General features: G+C 40.0%; 1 protein-coding gene across 1 annotated transcript in view; it reads left to right on the plus strand.

Moving 5' to 3' along the window:
- The window catches only part of nherf1b (NHERF family PDZ scaffold protein 1b), a 28,060-nt gene extending 20,071 nt beyond the window's left edge, over positions 1–7,989 (plus strand). Inside the window, exons 3-6 of the mRNA XM_014972383.2 lie at positions 2,083–2,236; positions 4,459–4,502; positions 6,074–6,193; positions 6,300–7,989. Coding sequence (XP_014827869.2) covers positions 2,083–2,236; positions 4,459–4,502; positions 6,074–6,193; positions 6,300–6,437 — 456 coding nt within the window. The 3' untranslated portion in view covers positions 6,438–7,989. The remainder of the gene's footprint in view (positions 1–2,082; positions 2,237–4,458; positions 4,503–6,073; positions 6,194–6,299) is intronic.
- The last annotated feature ends 10,479 nt before the right edge of the window (positions 7,990–18,468 follow it).

Here is an 18,468-nt window from a genome sequence, read left to right on the forward strand (position 1 = left end):
GATGAAGTTCTGACAGATTGGCAATATATTTGAGTTAATTAGAGACACATGTCCTGAACGTGGCTTCTTTGTTTTTATGGACATAAATAAATAAATCAGACAATATATCAGGGAGAAAACTGTAGACTTCATCCCATGGGAGCAATTTTTAAAAAATGCCACATTCATTAGTTGTGTGTCGCAGAGAGGAACATGTTTAGGTGTAAAATATATATTTTTTAAAAAGCAGAAGACCATGTAAAGATGCTGATTGATGCTGGTATTGCTGAATTATCTACAGTGAAATAAGTCCTGTATGAGCCTGGACTGAAAGGCCACTCGGCACAGAAGAATCCATTATTAAAAAGATTGTCACTCCACGACAAACGCCTTAATTTTCAGAGATCCGTTCTGATAAAACTATAATTAAAGTGTTTCAGTGGCAGACGTTAAAGCTTAAAGTGACCACGTTTGGAGCAATCTTTGCTAAACCCTAATCTCGGCCCCACTGGAAATGTTTGGGCCGAGTTGAAAAGGAGAGCGAGAAACGCAGCCTGAAAAAACTTTCCCAGTTTACATCAGAAACAAGAATCCTCCCACATAGTTTGAGACGTATGTGGGAGGATTCACAAAATGTTTGTCGACCAAATACTGTTTGTAAACTTCCAACATTTTACAAAAAAAAAAAAAAAGCAATAAAGGTTTCTCTTTATGTTTAACTAAGAAATAATTCAGGTAATCTTAACTGACCAAAGTGAGAGAATGTTTAGTCTGATTTAATGTCAGCCAATAAAAATGAAAATACTATTTTAGGGTTAGATATTAGGCTAATATCTACAGTCAGAGAGATAATGTACAAGTTTTAGACAACTGGAGGCGTGACAGACGATGCTGGGCCAGAATAAAACGCACCGTCAGAGAACTGCCACGACCTTTTCAAAATGAGATTAAGGTGTTTTTAGTGTTTCTTAAACCAGGGCCAATAAATGCAGCTCTGTGGATGTGGTTTGCAGAAAATTGCATCTACAAGTCGATCTACGACTAAGATATCAGATATCCAACTGCAGTTTGCAAAAAATAGTTTCTAACTAGAAATATCATTTTTAAACTGCATCTGCAGATGTAATGGAAAAATACAGTTTCCAAAACTAAGCAAATAAACTGCTCACCGCGAGAATGATGTGAAACTTTGCCAAATATAAGTTGAGGTTAAAATACTTTGAACCGTTAGTCGGACCTGGCAGGTCTGTGGACGCTGAGAATCCAGAGTCAGACTAATAAATAACGACTGTAATGGAAATGTTGGAAAAAAAAACAAAAAAAAAACAAAACACCTTCCTTTACATCATGCCTAAGAAACTTCCAGGCAAAGCAACACAGAAACCGAATTTCATAACAAATCAGATGGCAGGAAAAGGGCCGGCTTGAGCTACAAGTTACAATACTGCAAGAAAAACAATGTGACCGTAGCTGCAGCACTTAAGCTGGAGTATAGTCTGGTGCACTCCTCTTTGCAAAAAAATAAAAAATAAATAAGCAGCAGTACAATTAAAGGTAATGAAAGGAAAAAGAGGGGGATTAAGCGGACTGCAGGATGTGCTTCAGTCTTGAGTTGGGTCTCCACTCCCTGAGAGGGCCCCAGACGGCCACGCCACCCACTGAGGACGGAGCGGACAGCCATTGTTGCTGCTGTTACTGGCCGAGCTGCTATTGTCCAGCTTCCTCTGTAAGGACTGGGCTTAAGTCTTGGAGGTCCACCCAGTGACTTAAACACACACACACACACACACACACACACACATGGCTTGAGACATTTCTCACATGCTTTCCCATGGAGATTTAAACAGAAAAATAATCATCTGATCTGAAAGCTGGCCCATGATGGATCGTGCCGTTCTTAAGGCACGATAGTCTCTGAAAAGACTGTAAATACATGGAAGAATGTGCACTATCTTTTTTTGTGTGTGTGGTTGTGTGGACACAGGACTTCCTGTTTGATACTGTTGAGAAAAGAATACGGCGATAAACCACATGCCAGCAAACGTACAGAAAAAAAAACTACGCCTGGTTAAAGTAAAAGGATTTTTTTATCATCTTCTTCAGGTGAACAGCGTCTCCGTGGAGGGGAAGACGCATTCAGATGTGGTCGGCGCCATCAAAGCGGGCGGAGACGTGACCCGGCTGCTCGTGGTGGACCCCGACACCGACGCCTTCTTCAAGAGATGCAGGGTGACCCCCACCTCCGAGCACTTAACTGGTGAGAAGGCTGCTTCACCACCACCACCACCATTACTCCCATCAGCAGCAATTGTGAGGCAGTGATTGATTGAATGACTCCAATTATCTCGTAATGTTTCTCTCCAGGTTCATTGTCAGTCACCGGCTGTATTTATAGCCACTTCACTGCCTCCCCTCTTGTTCCTTGGCTCTCTTCTGCTATATTTATTTTTCTTTTCTTTACAAGCCACGCTCTGTCTCTCTCTCTCTCTCTCTCCTTCTTTTTGTTGAGGATCACAGACACTAAGCCACTTCCTGCCCCCACCACCTAATGTTGTTGCCCTGCAGGGAAAGTTAATCTTTTCAGCATAAATACATCAGAACAGACGGATCAGAGACTAGCCGGCTTGTTTACGTTTGAGGGCAAAGAGGTTTTCTGAAATTGAGCCTAACGGTGCAAAAAAACACCAAAATACATATAAGTATAAAAAAAACTACATTTGAATAATCTCACAGCATTTTCTCAAATGTTATTATTTTAATCTGACGATGTGTCTCAGAGTGCAGGTGAAGGTCACAAACCACTTCATCTTACTTTTTGCCCTTTTTATCTCAAGAAGAGGTTTGTTTTGAGTTGTTTTTTTTTAATAAAGCCACTAGAGGGAGCTGTAGTAAAGTTCTTGTTTCTGATGTAAAAGCCTCTCCCAGAAAACACAAGATTGCTCCTTAGACACTCACCACGTGTGTGGCGTTCAGTTTTTAATAAGGACCTTGAGAACCATTTTGCCAAAACATTACTTTCATAAACATGAACGTCTTTGCACCCAGGCAGAGACGTTTAAATGGGGGAAAAAAAGGCAACAGTAGAGGAACTCTGTCTCAACTCAAGGTTTTTATTTTGCGTCCAAAACAACTTTTCATTTTAGTCTTCTTATATCATACATATAAGGTTACTTAGTCCAGTGATTCTTCAGTCAATTATAAGTCAGGTAAATCGAGTCAGCAGAGAAACTGCATAGTTTGAACAGTTTGAGCCTCAGCTAAGCCTCTTGGGACTTTGAGGATTAATATTTAGAACCAGACAGGTTCCCTTTCATTTTTTCTGTGTTTGTGGGTGTACTTTTATTGGCCAAAGTCAGACAAATTGTACAAATTATGGGGATATGGAGCTGTAACCTAAAACTGAAAAAAAGTGTCTGATTTTTTTTTTGTATGGTCTATTTTCCTGCCCAGGTCATGTTTTTATGGTTGTTTATTGTTAAACTCGTGAACCTTCAGGCTGTCAAAGATACAATTTAGTGGTGCTGTGCAATAACAATAAAGTATAAAGTTAAGTAGCATTGCCCCTCCCTCACCTATTGCTGCAAACTGCTGATCAGATGGCTGAAAAAAAGACTAAATAGCCTGTTTGGGAATATTTCAGGTTGTGTGGTAAGAGTGCCTCCTATCACTCTTATTAAGGTAACGCTGTGCAAAAAGTTCTAAGCTGCCTGGAAGCTGGTCTGCCAAGCAGCCAGTAGCAGCATTGCTATCGGAGCAGATAGCCCCACTAATTACCCATGTTGCTAGACTTATTCTACTGAAAGTGCAGAACGGCAAAAAGATGTTAGCTTAAAACTAATAAAAAACAACAACAACTTCTACATGCATCCCATCAATTTGTCCTATTTTAATCAATTTACTTCTACTTTCTATATTTCCGTGACGGATTACATTGCTCAGTCCAGAATTAGAAATAATAACCCTCTTTGCAGGGGAAAGATTTCAGCGAGGTGTTTCCCAGGTAACTGCCAGCTCTCCACACGCTGCCCACTCTCACTCAGCGAACCGACACACACCGCTGCGCGTCTCCGAGCAGCCTTCGCTGCGCAGCACTTTGTTCGGTTTCCACAAAGTCCAGTACAAAACCACCATTCATGCCAGGGCTACGTTGAGGCTTGTTTTAAGATTACAGGTCACAGAGGTACACAGGCAATAAGGATTTGAAGACTTAAATCTAAAATTATTCTTAAAAAGCCAGATTTTTTGCTTTGTCTCTTACAAGAAGTCATCTGTTCAGGCTAAAGGGAGTTAATAGGATGGAAGGTAACGCTAAAGCTTCAACTTTTCAACATGTGGTTGATAAGAAAAGAACTCCTGCATGTTTTTTTTTTTTTTTTTTGTATATTTTTTTTATAAAAATTAGTTGACTTACTGAGACAAATTGAGACATTTACCTGGCTAACTGCTGTGATTTTTTTATTTTTTTTATTTTTTCTGCAGGTCCACTTCCAGAGCCAGTCGTTAATGGAGAAACAGAAGAGAAGGTGAGATTAACCAACAATAACAGACTTGTCTCTGAGATTTCAGAGACTTTTTTTTTTTTTTTTTATGAGTTGGCTTTGAAACAAAAACTTAGTGTGAGATTTGAACTTTGAAGTGTGGAAAGATGACCAATCTCCCACAGAGGCCACTTCCCTCTTCTCTGATCCAGCTTCTTCCTGCCAACAGAAAGAGGACAAGAATAGTTTTCTGCTTCAAGAACTCCTTGAAACTAAGGACGTTCGAAAGCAAAATATAACTTTGTACTTGTATTTTTTTTTTTTGTTAAAGTGGTGTGCTACTTTGGAAAATTGAAACACTGATGAATTGACTTATTAATCAAAGACGTTTACAGAACTGCCTTTCCTGTTATTGTCTTACAACTCTGGTCTTTATTGTGTGGAGATCTGCTAAAGGCTCCACCCCACTGGTTCTCCAAAAACTTTGGATGATTTGTGTGCTTCATAGACTGTATATGGAAAAAAAAACCCTCTTTTTTCTGAAATAAGTTTGAACAATAGAAATGGGAACGGTTTTGTCCAGATTTAACAAGATTTATAAAACTTTTATACAGCAAAGCCGATTTGTTTTTCTCCTGCTTTCGTTAGCGACCGGGGAGTACAGCCAGACTTTGAATCCCTGTTTACTTTTCCACTAACTTTCCCAGTAGCCAAACATTTTCTTTGAAATCAGGTATTGCATATACAAACAAAACCTCATAACCTTGCACTCATGTTTGTTGTTTCAGTGTCATTTGCATCACAAGTGTCAGATATCTAGAACATCTCTTCTCTGTGTAAATACACTTATATCGACATGTAAGTGATATTGTTTTAGGTGAATTCGCCCACACAGAGAATTAAGAGAAACTGCTTTGTTTTTTACGCTGACCAATTTGACTCTGGCTTTGGGCCAGATATGCAGAGTGAAACCTGACCGGCACTTCCTTTTACTCAGGAACGTTATGTGCAACAGCGGTCATACTTCTTCCGTGCATTGTTGCGTAACGCGCGTCGATGAGCAGTGAAGGGAGGAGATGAACCTGGAGGTCAGGTGAAATGCTGCATTACTGGTGGATAAAAGTGTTTAACCAGTAACACGTTAACAAGTCCGTGACCAACTAGCCGGAAAGGCTTTTTGCCGATACAGCATCAAAGTTAAGATTCATTTTCTTAATTTTTCTTTTAAATTTTTTTGTTTACCAGCTTTTCATTATTTTATATTTTTTATGAAATTCCTACAATTTATTTTCCAAAATAAATGTAGAGATTTTATAATAGTAAAAAATATTGTATATGCTATAAAAGATTTAGAACAAAATTTTTTGATAAAAAAAGTTTTGCCTTGTTTTTTTTTATTTTTTATTTTTTTTAATTTTTGCTATGTGGCACACTTTATATTATTAAAGTGAGTCGGGTCTGAATAGTTTTCTAAAATATTTCAAATCCACCTCTGCCCCCATGTGGCGAAATTGGATACTACAACAAAGCTTGACTTCCTGCTGTCTTGCTCTTAATATTGTTGCATAAACGTTTTGAATCTTTGAAGGAATGCCGATGAATGTTTGTCTGATTAGGTGAATGGCAGAGTACCCAAAGCGAGAGAGAGGAACTCCAAGCTCTCCGTCAGCCCTTCCCCGTCCAACGCGTCGTCCAACGCCTCACTTACAACCCCGTCTGCACACACCCCACCCGAGGTACGTCGCAGGAAATAATCAACCTCCTCGTATATGATTTGGTCCTTAAAGTAGAGCCTTTTTAAAACAGGTGAGTTAACAGATTTTGTTTTGTTTTCTTCCTCAGGGTCTGGTCACAAATGCCATCCCAGCTCTCAACCTCACGCTGCAGCAGGTCAAAGAGCTCACCCACCAGAAACGCTCCAACAAGAGAGCCCCACCCATGGACTGGACCAAGAAAAACGAGCTCTTCAGCAACCTATAGGACGCCTGCGTTCACGCAAAGCCCACACTTTTAATTTTAGGAAATCCTTCCTAGAGATGTCAAAGAGAGGTATTTTATTATGACGGTGTTCTAAAGATAAATACATCATAGAAAGTTAATGCTGTTCTGTAAAATATAGCATTCCTCTAGGCATTAGTCCTCACATTATTATAAACCGTATATAATACTGTATATTTTTTATGTGCTTCTAACCAGAAGAAATATATGTATGCCAAATGAAACAGAGATCCATACTCTGGTCAGGTTGGAGCAGACAGTTTTCTCCTTCTGTTTTGATTTCTGAGTGTGTGTCTGACCAAGCGTGTGTGTTAGGCGCATGTGAAGGAGTTGCAGATTTTAACACTGAACTTTTTACTGTCAAAACAACCACATGGAGACCGCCTGACAATCAGTCAATTAATATAAAGTTGTTTTTTTTTCTAAGTTCCTCCCATGTCTTTCAGTTCTGAAGTGAAAGATGGATTCCCCCCCCCCCCCAAAAAAAAAATCACTGAGTTTCTTGTTTCCCCCTAGAATCTATTTTCTAACTCTGCGTCCTTTTTAACGCTTAAACCCTATTTGGTATTTTAGAGATGATTAAATCACCTCTGACCAACTTCCACATTCCTACTGTAGAAAAGCCCAGCATGACGCTGCCGCCATCTTTTCATCCGTTGCGTGTAAAATTCAAAACCTTAGAAAAATGCTCTCTAACACCTGCTACAGTCATTTGTATTGACTCATCTGGAGTCAATAGAAAATTTATATTTTATTTTTCACCTGCCTCTCAGGGTTTCCATAGTTTGTCCTTCTTGTCATCTTTGAGTTTATATAGCATTTTAACCTAAATCCCTATTAGATATCCTTAATTATTCAATAAGGCAAAAATAGCTGCTTTAAAATAGTTTTGATGTGATCCAGCTTTTTTTTTTTGGTGGGGACCACTGAAAACTGGAAATAACTATATTTTAATTTGCATTATTGTTTAATATATGTATGTATATATTTATCTTATATATGTTTTTAGGCTTATGACTGAAATTCCACTGATTTTTATCCAGCCATAGCAAATGTGTACTTTACTGAGCGTGTGAGCCATGTTGGAAACCTTTACCGCCCCCTTGTGGCCATCGCTGTAACTGCTGATGGCTCAAATAACAAATGTTCTCAGAGGTTTTCATTCCTTCGGGAGAAATGAAAATGTGAGGTGTGTGTTAAAAACTGTCATTCAGAATATCAAATGGGCTTTCTGTGCCTCAGTAGATTTCATCAGTGGTAGTAACTGCTGTCAAGAAGAGCGGAGACAAAAACAACTCTATGGAAAGCTTTTTTTGTACTTTGTGGAAGCAATAAGGATTTTCAGATCTGTGGTGTGTCTGTCATGATAACAATATTGTGTTATCTGAGGATAAATAAAAAAAATATTCTCAAATCTATGTTTTGATAATTTTCTGAACCCCATAGTTTTTAAACTCACACTGTCACATTTCAACACTAAGTACAGCATATTTATGTTTAACGGTCATTTTTCCAAATAAAAATCTGAAAAGTGTGACTGGTGTATGTTTGAATGATCAGTAGATTAACTTTTTCATTTTGTGCATTACATTAAACCTGTGTTTTACACCACTATCACCAATATGATATTTGAAAATGCTTCAGCAGCTCCAGCTTTTTGCTTAGTTTCCTTCGTTGATTTTCCCGTTTTCAGCTCCGTCCATATTCCCATGAACTCGCAGCCCCGGAAAAAGAAAAGCCTCCCCTCGCCATGGTGCTGCCGCCGCCATTTCTCACAGTGGAGATGGTGTGTTTAGTGATGTGAGGTTTTCTGAAACACACTTTGAGTGCGAACGCTTGCCGTGTTCGCTTTTCCAAGTTTAGAGAAATGACATTTTACGTATCATAAAACCCCAATAAAATATCATAAACTTTGCGATTGCATCAAAATAAAATGAGAAAAAAAAAAAAGCAGGAGGATATGGATACTTCTGCTCTGACTGGATATTTTTCAAAAAGAAAATGTTTTTCCACTCTTTGTCTTTTTTTTATTAGGATGTTTTGTTTTTTTTTCCCCCTCCAGATGCCTCTTACACCTCAGTGTTTAAGTCCAAATTGATGCCAACATGCTTTTACGCAATCCATTATCCTGTACCTGGTCACTAAATGTCACATTCAACAAGCACAAATTTAAGGTTGGCCTTAATTAATGCAACTATACCACTTATTGCCATATTGTATCCTCCAGTTCTCACTATTTTCCCCCTCAGACTGCGTGGATATCTACTTATCCTCCAACATGTCTCTCCAGCTCTCTCTAATAGCATTGACATTTCTGCTCCAACACTCTCCTGTCGTCATTACCGCGGCTCTCTGTCACTCTCTGGGGGGATAATGAACTTAATTGGACTTCATGACATTGTGGGACATCAGGGTACAATCAGGTAAATTGGAAATGTTGTAATAAGATAGTCCAACAATGTGGATTATAGTGATTGTTATAATTGCTTATGGGAGCGCTGGCAAAGCGTCAGCACTAGAGCTAATCTCGTTACAAAAGGGACTGCCACAGCTCTGCTTTTTAATTGAGTTTTCTGAAAATATTGAGGAATATTTTTCAAAAAGACAATCTTGGATCTCTTGTGTGTGGACTTCCCATCTGGCTGAGAGCTGTAGGCAGCAAATGCAACAACATTATGAGGATTATTCCAAACTGTGTCAGAGCTTCTGTGTAAATGAAAGGTTTATATACAGCTCTGGAAAAAAAAAAATTAAGAGCCCACTGCACTGAAAACCTCGCGGTTATTCTGATCTCTGAACTCTTCCTGAGCTAAAACATTAGTATTGTTGTTTCTAAATGAACATGAAATTGTTTTCTTTGCATTATTTGAGGTCTGAAAGCTCTGCTGCATCTTCATTATTCTGACCATTTCTCATTTTTGTGCAAATAAATACAAAATGTTTGCTTTGAATTTCAGAGACATGTCAGTAGTTCGTAGAATAAAAGAACAACGTTCATTTTATGCAAACATGCACTTATAAAAAGTAAAAACAGAGAAACTAACAATTTTAAGCAGTCTCTTAAATTTCGCCAAATCAATTTTGAACCTTAAATGATGCATTTCAATTGTTTTCTTGTGTGTGTGTGTGTGGAAAACAAAGTAAAAGACAATCTCAAATATCAAAATGCTGTTTTCATATTCAGTCCATTTTAATCTCCCAGTAAAACCATCTGTCTTCCTGGTTAGTAAAAGGATTCTGTGTAAATCAGAGATGTGGTCTTTTAGCGCCTAACCATCTCTCCACTGTACATCAACAAACAAGTCGGTGTTGTAAACGTGTGGCTAGCCCGGATCTTTATATTCAGACCTCCAACTTACAGTTTCTGCGGTGAATAAAATCCATAAGGACCGATACGAATTGAGCGGGACGGCGCGCAGTGGCGCTGATGATTGGGACGACGAAGGGCAGGTGGGCGTCGTGCGCCGGACCTTCACAGCTTAGGTGCAAACACTGCCGGTTGCTAAGCGATTGTGCGCTCCAAGGGGGTCCTTGTAAGGCATGCAGCCGGGGGTAAGACAAGGAGTCATCAGAGTTTTACCTTAAAACCCCGCACTGGGTTATAAATAGACTGGGGATGTGTGTGCGTGTTAGTGCGCGTGTGTGTGTGTGTGTGTGTGTCAGTGGTGAAAATTACAAACTCAAAGCTACATGGAATGTGTGACATTAAGTGCATGAAGGGGGGAGACGGAGGACAAGGTTTGAGGGGAGTGATATAAGCCGGCAGGTCTGACGCATGGCGTCTGAGGCTGCTGCTGTAAGAGGATCTTCTTCCTGTCTTCTCTGAGAAATCCTCATCCTCTTCTGCTTTGCACACACACGCACACATACACACTTTCTTTCCCCCCCCTCTCTCTCTCTCGCTAACACACACACACACACACACACACACGTTTGTTTTGCTATCTTTGTGGGGACTTTCCATTGACTTCCATTCATTTCTACAACCTAAACCTTACCTTTACCCTTTTCCTAACCCCACCCATCACATACCTAACCCTAACCCTAACCAAAACTCAATTCATACCTTAGCCCTAACTCTGACCCCTGACCCAAAAACAGGGTTTCCCCTCGTGGGGACCAGGCTTCGGTCCCCACGAGGAGCAATTGGTCCCCACAACGTAGTATATGTCAGGAAAATCGTCCCCACAAGGTATTACAAACGCACACACACACACCTTTTATAAAAATACCCAAGGACAATCCTCACTATTAATAGAAGTGTTGTCAACCGGCTCTGGAGGAGTGGGACCTTCTGTTCAGCTAACTATTTTTGCAGCCCTTTCTACTTCTGACCCCTCACACTGTCAATTTACATCTTACTGGGACAATCAAGTCAGCCGTCCCCGCTACTTTCAGTGAGATTTCACCATAATGGTGCCAAGCTGTTAAAACAAGAAGTCATTTCCTGTTCCTTCGCCCTGCCATGCAAGGATGCCGTGGCCATTGTTCTCCGGGCACTATCAGCGCACACAGATCGCTCTGGAGCAGCCTTGATGGACTCCGTTTGGCTGATATTTCAACACTGGGCTCTTGTGGTTCCAGCTCTGGTGTGGTAATCAAACGCCACGCATACTGCAGGTGATTTATACGCCTTGAGGCTGACCGGCATCAGCCCCCCTCCTCCCCCCGAGTCTGAACGCAGAAATAAACTTCAAGTCATCGCTGGTATCCACTTTTAATGAGAGGAACTTTTTTTTTTTTTTTTGAGTCGGCGCGTAAACCGAGTGCATCGAGCTATTTAGGAATTACTCAGGAAGTTCGCGCCATACTGCCGCATGCAGAGGTTTGGGAAAAGGAATATAAACTCTTTTTCTTGAGCAAAAAGGTTCAAGACTGTGTCGTACTGTTGTAGAAAGGGATAGACATAAGTAGAAAAGTTGCATTTTCTAGGAAAATGCTGTAAGCAGAGCTAAAAAGTAGGATTAGACTGGGAATCCTCAGAGCTACCGGGCCAATGTTTTTTTTTTTTTTTTAAGAATATAAAAAGCGTAATACCAGCACAAACTGAAAAAAAAAACTATAAAAAAAAGTTAAATAAACGCACAACGAAGTAGTAGAAGGATAAAAATACAGTTTAAAGTTTTAGTGACATAAATGCGTCGAAGTTAAAGAGCTCATCATAACTTTTCAGAAATGTTCCTTTCATTTCAACGGGGCCCAAGATGATCACAAAAGAAGTTGAATATTTTATAAACCATAGAATTTGTCAATACCAAAAGCTGGTAATGTCATGAATGAGCAGGGGAAAGTTTAAAAAGCACAAAGTCTGCAGAACAAGTCAAGTGACAAAAAGTGTACAGAAAAAAAAAAAGTGGAGGAACTCAAGGGTGTGAATGCACACAGCATTCACTCTGATAAAATAAGCATCTCCATCCAGACGTTGTTCCTGTTTAGATAAAAGTTAGAATAAGCAGAAAGCCTGAGTTTAAAACTCCCATTCGCCTTCACTGGTTCATAGTTGTAGCAATAATCTCCTAGTTGATCTTTCCATGTAAAACAGCTGTCTTGCATTCATGGGCAGAGGCACAAAATGGTTGCGAAATGTTTGCACTTTTGTTCGGCACGTTTCTAGTTCTAAAAATTTGACCCAAGAGCAGATCTGATTTGAGCCGAGTCATTCTGTGCTGACAGAAAGCTCTTTCAGATCATAGTTTTGGTTTTAAAAAACAAATTAATTGTTAATAATAATAATAATAAAATAATAATAATAATAATAATAATAATAATAATAATAATAATAATAATAATACATTCCAAGTTGATCCAGTGATATTTGAGGATCTAAGAACTTGTTGGTTTATTCCCACGTCTGCATTTGTGGCTTGAAATCTAAGACGTCAAATCCCGTTGCATGTCGGAACCGGTTGCTTGATTACAAAGTGCAATAAACAACAAAAGGTTTAAAGAGTTAATAGTTTGCTGATAGTTGAATAATGTGCTATGCATGCACTTAGGGGAAACTGCAGTCATGTTTATTTATGTTGCAGATTGTGCAAAATAAATAAATAAATAAAAGATAAAAGCTGGAAAAAATGGTGGTAATATCATCACAAGAAAAAAAGAATAAGAGAAAAAAGAACAGGACAGAACTAGATGATGGTTTAAAGAAGCTTAAAATGAACATTTTATGATAGTATCCATTACATTGTTTCATTAAAATAACTATTCGTAAATTCAGTTTAGAGAATAAAATTCCCACTAAGGTTTCCGTACTATATCCCACAGTCTTCTCACGGTACACACCTGCGGACCTCCCGGTTCTGATGGAGGAGCTTCATCATGGGCGTAGCAGCAAGCAGTCACTCGGATCTTAAAACATGGCGGCGCTTGTGTGTGTGTGCGCGCGCGAGCATTTGTGTTCACCAGGAATAGGGCTCGGGTTGGGAAAACACTTACAGCTTAACACCGTTCCTGCAAAACACCTGTCACCAACCCCCCCCCCCCCACACACACACACACACACACACACACACACACACACACACACACAAACGCTCGTCTGATGCATGCCATGCACTGTCTGACTGCTTCTCTGTTTGTCTCACTCTCTCTTGAACACACGGTGACATGCTTAGAAATGTTTACACTTGTGTCTGCAAGGTCACATTGATTTATTCTCTCACATGGCTGCCGTTACTGTCTTCTGATTACAGCGCGCATCCATCCTGACAATTACTCCTGTCAAACTCTGCTCAATAGTGTGTGTGTTGTTTTTTTTTCTTCAAAAAGTCACAGAAACGTAGTTTGTATTCTGTGGTTTCCTGCATGAGTCTGACTGAGGACATCAAATTAAATCAGGTCAATAAAAAACAAAGCAGCGACAGCACTCTCTTGCGTTCTCTCTGCTGCTTTCCCTCCATCTTGCTCACAAAGCCCATTCATCCATCACCCCGTCATCGCCGCCGCTTCTCCAACTTCTGCCGCGCACTCTGGCTCAGCACGCTCAGCTCCGTATATGGAGGGGCCATCCAGCAGGGGAGCCACAGGGTTAAATATACTCTGAGAATGCCAGACTACTCCAGCTAAACCACCGAAGGAAGGGTGTTGCACCGAGGCCCAGAGGGCCACGCATCGTGCGGGTTTGTTCACCATCTCATTAACATATAAGATTGCTGTGGCGTGAACTGAAAAGACATCTGTCTTTTCGAGTTTTATTGCCAAATTTTCAAAACGTGTGTGAGCAGATATTTAAAACGGGATGGGTGGGAAGGGAGAAATACCAGAACATTTTAAATTAAAGTGTCATGACTTCTGCATCCATCCAGGAAGTACCGCAGCTCTTGGAAAGAAAAGGCGATGGACAGTAATTAACGGTAATTAACACAGCTTGTGATGTCATGGTGGATTCCCAGGTCGAATGGACAAGAAACAGGCCCACAGCATCACCGATTCTCTACATAACAGTGAGCATCAGATGCTTTTTCACATCTTGTGTTTCATGCCAAAAACCAAAACAGGACTCTTTCTGAACTCAAACTTTGTTTGTCTGATAAAAGCACATAGGTCTAGTTAAAGTCCCTATAGGCCGGAGATAGAAAGCTCCAGTCCTCACAGGCTGGTGACACGCGGCATTTTCTTGAACAACTGGTTGGCCTTTGTCAAATGACTCTGGTGGAAACTCTTTTACCCCGATATGTCACTCTTTGCTGGACTGAACATTGATATTTGGAGATTTTTTTTTACCTTATATAGAACCTTATATAGGTCCCTTTCCAGACTTTTTTAGTTCCAGAAATATTTATCTGCTTTAAAAAGAGCCAAATTCATACACAATGGAAAGCAGAAGCCATGACTAATCAAACATGTTTGGACATTGTGACCGAGTGCTCCTGTAAACATGCCATCAAACCCTATTAAAGATGCTACGGCGTCGCGACAACATGCATGTTTGTCTCGGGTCCTACTGGGTTTGGTTTAACGCAGAGTCCAAGCATGTCGTCGAAAGAGGAAAAGCCTCTTCGATAATTTACGATATCTCCTTGGAACGGAGAGGAAGGATGAGCCGGAGCTCTCCGCGAGTCTGGTGACATAACAAGGCAACACGAGAGCCTGGAGCGTTTCCTCAGTTTATGTTGACAGAGACACACTTCCTTCAGACTCCGTCTCCTCCTGGTTCGGCTCCAAGGGAAGATTTTCAGGGCACGTTGTGGGAAAAGCGATGAACCCTGCTGCACAACGCAGCGGCTCCTGAAGGTTGATGAAACAGGCGATAGTTAGATTCGTCACGTCAGCCTGGGTTTTTAGCACGACACGAAGAAACGCCAACGCGGGGAAAAGGGACGCTGCAGCATCAGTTTTTGTGGTTTGTAGATCAGGACTAAGAGCTGCCAAAAGGTTTGGGTTTACACCACATCTGATGGAAGTGTGGAGCAGACAAAGGTGTTTATGGTCAAGTAAGTACACCGTGGAGAGACTACTGATATACACTGGTGTTTATGAGTTGGCTGGAAGGAGAAAAACCCAGTGCTCTCCAACAAGAACACCACCAGCTGTCTGATGTTTACTACAGATTGGGCCAAAATCCAGAAGCACAGTGGAGCAGTCAGAAAAGCAAACTTTAAATAAAAAAAAAATAAAAAAACCTTCATTAGTGTGTCATGGAGTCATCCCCACAAAGACTGTAAAAGTTCTGCATGAATGAGTGTTTACATATGTGAATGTGGAAGTATAAAGTATGAATTTTGATCATCAAGTAGCCTGTCCAACACGGTGGTGGTAGTGTCATGCTTTGGGACTGTGTGGCAGCATCTGGATCTGATCGAAGATGACGAGAAAAGAAGAGCAGATGGAGTCAAAAACGCGAGCTTAAGAGAGAAGCTACAGACTCGTCTTTAAGAGAAAAGCTCAGCTGACCCACGTTAACAAACTGACCGGCGTCCGTCGTTTATCGACCCGAGTGACCTTTTCTGATTCTTAGAAAGGAAACCAAAGTACCCAGGAAGAGAGTCAACAAATGCTTTTCTTATTCATGAAAAGATTAGAGATGATAGCTGGGGATTAGTGCGACTGCGACAGCACGAGCATATCTGCACCTTGATGTAACCTTCGAGCGTCAGAGCAACGTCTGCAGTGTTCCTCTCCTGCATGGTGTCACATTCTCAAAGCTTCCCAAAAGAACGCTGAAGTTCTGCCGTTGTGTCATAGCTGCCTGCCCACATGCCCGCCACACTATTTATACCAGAGGAGCACAACTGCTGCTATAGGTACAGTTACAGTGAGGCACTTCATGCTGCAGCTGCCTGGCCTCAGCTAATTATACAGTACAATGCGCACACTATATGCAACACACACTTTCACTGATGCTCACAGCGATACTGCTGTTGGCTCTCGTCCCGTATCGATCGCACAGATGGTTCCCCTCCCACACCGACCGGACCGTCAGCGAGCCGGTCCTCTTATTGGCTGCGTCAAGAACGAGACGGACTAATTCCTGTCAGAAATCAGTGCGTAAATAACAATTTCACAGTACGAAGGAGTGGAGAGAGTGGTGACAGAGAGAATAAAAAGGTAAATAAGACAAACAACGAGGCTAATGTGGCGCAGAAACATTACCCATTTATTTTAATAATCTTTGTTTCAGGTGATTTTAGCCTAGTTTTACTCAGAAGTTTGGACTAATAACCATGTCTCTCTTAAGTAAAATAAAATAAAATAAAATTGTTATCTAATGATATTTTTGCTCCACCTTCAATTCAAGCATGATTACTAAATATTTTCGGCAGCAATAATTTCTTTATAACATAAAAATTGTGGTGCTGATGTGTGAATATCTGAAATTTAAATAATTTTTCTTGTAGTATGTCACACTGATGATCTTAGTAAAAGGCAACCTTTATTTTGACATTAATTCTCAAATTAAGTAAATCCCCCCTTCCCTAAAAACTGAATAAATCTTATCTATTTTAACTCATATTTTAGTTTTTACATTGATCAGAGTGTTTAGCAGCCTCTAATTGTTAATCCATAACTGTTATACTGTGGTACAACATAACAGAGACCCCAATGTTTGTTAGGTCCTCTATAAAATGGAGATCGCCATGACAATATGCCATTCAAGTAAACGTCAGTAAAGAAAATAACAAATCACTAAAACTTACTGATTAGGTTGATTGTTTTACCAAGGAACCTTTTACATCCTATGCCTTCCTGTTTCTGTAGGGTATAAATATGATGTGACACAGAGCCCAGTTTCCTTTAGCCAGTCTTCAAAATGGGAAAGACAAGAGAACACATCTATAATTGAGACTTTGATGTTATCATTATTTCACCTTAAAAGTAAAGTGTATTCTGTACTGATTGGCATCATAGCATATAAGATATTTTCTCTATTTTGGGGTATTTTGTTAAATAAAATAATTAGCTAATCAAGTAAAGACATCATCAATAAGCAAATAACCAGTCAAATATAGATAGATAGATAGATAGATAGATAGATAGATAGATAGATAGATAGATAGATAGATAGATAGATAGATAGATAGATAGATAGATAGATAGATAGATAGATAGATAGATAGATAGATAGATAGATAGATAGATAGATAGATAGATAGACTGCTAAAAATATATATATATATATATATATATATATATATATATATATATATATATATATATATATATATATATATATATATATATATATATATATATATATGGGTAAGAAAGGCATACAAATTAACAAACACAAGCAATATTCACATCTGACCTTTGAATTAAATGTTATGAGAGTCATTATGGGGTCAAATCTTAGTTGCAGAGAACAAAGGTCAATTCCTGAGAGCATTTGAAGTCAGTCATGTTAACCCAATTACAACTTAATAAAGGGACTTATTGGCTCATTTATTCTGCGTAAAGGTTCCAACCCTTTTTCGTTCTTTCTTAGTAATCATTCCAAACTTTGTTTCAGGAACTGCCATCTGCCTGTATGCAGGTTCCAGTGGGTAGAGTGTGTAACAGGGAATGGCATTATCACTGCTTTGCTTTATTAGCATTAGAGCTCAGGCCTCAGGATGAGCTGCAGCAACCCGATCTCTGCAATGGATTGAGCGAAATGTCAGTGAGCCACCTTCATTTGTGCCATCCAGCGACTGTGGACCGCCACAGAACAATGGCTCAGAAAGCGAAGCAGGTCCAATGTGATCATAAAACATGCAGTTATGGCCGAGGTTTCACTTTTTACGGTTTAGTGTCAGTGATCGCTTGTAGCAGAACGTTGTCTTTGTTCTCGGCCAGAAAGTGAACTAACATTTCTTTTCTTGTCTCCCCTCCGGTGTGTTAGCATATCCACAGACCCCCCCACCCTTTCTTCAAGAGCTTGATTTGGAGTTTTGATCACAAACTTAAATTCATTTTACTGGGATTTTATGTGACACGGTGTCTCAAAGCATTGTTTTGAAGTTGAGGAAAAGAGAGACAAGGTGCGCTGTCTCCTCCAGGTTTGGACATTTAGAGACTCAAATGTTGCTGCTTTTCTTAGCAGGAAAGCTAATATTCAGTCAGAATGGATGGAGGCTGTCTGTGAATATCAGTTCCTGACAACTAACTAGGACCAGACTTTGACTGGGCCACTCTAGTAAATGACTAAATTTTGATCTAAATCATTTCACTCAACAACTCAAGTTCCTGTTGTCCCTGCTGGGGGAGAATCGTTTCTCTCGAACAGGTGTTTGGGGTGTTAGGTCAAAAAGTTAAATTTTTTTGAGTAACTACTTCCACACGCTTCCTACTGGCCTTGTGGCAAGTAGCCAACAAGACTTATCATGGCTTTCTTTTAGCAGCAGATGGCTATTTGGGACGACCTACAGCTATCCTGTCAAGCTATGGGGGAGGTGCTGTGGATATCTGCACCTCCCCCATAGGTGTCCCTCTCATGCAAATTTTTATTTATGTTCTCTAGCAAACCTTAGCAGAAGAGCTGTTTTTTTAATGGATTTAAATTACACATAGGCTGAACAAATCACTGTCAAAC

This window comes from Poecilia mexicana, unplaced genomic scaffold (assembly GCF_051168715.1).
Source record: "Poecilia mexicana isolate PSO_F unplaced genomic scaffold, ASM5116871v1 scaffold_8, whole genome shotgun sequence".
Taxonomy (NCBI): Eukaryota; Metazoa; Chordata; class Actinopteri; order Cyprinodontiformes; family Poeciliidae; genus Poecilia; species Poecilia mexicana.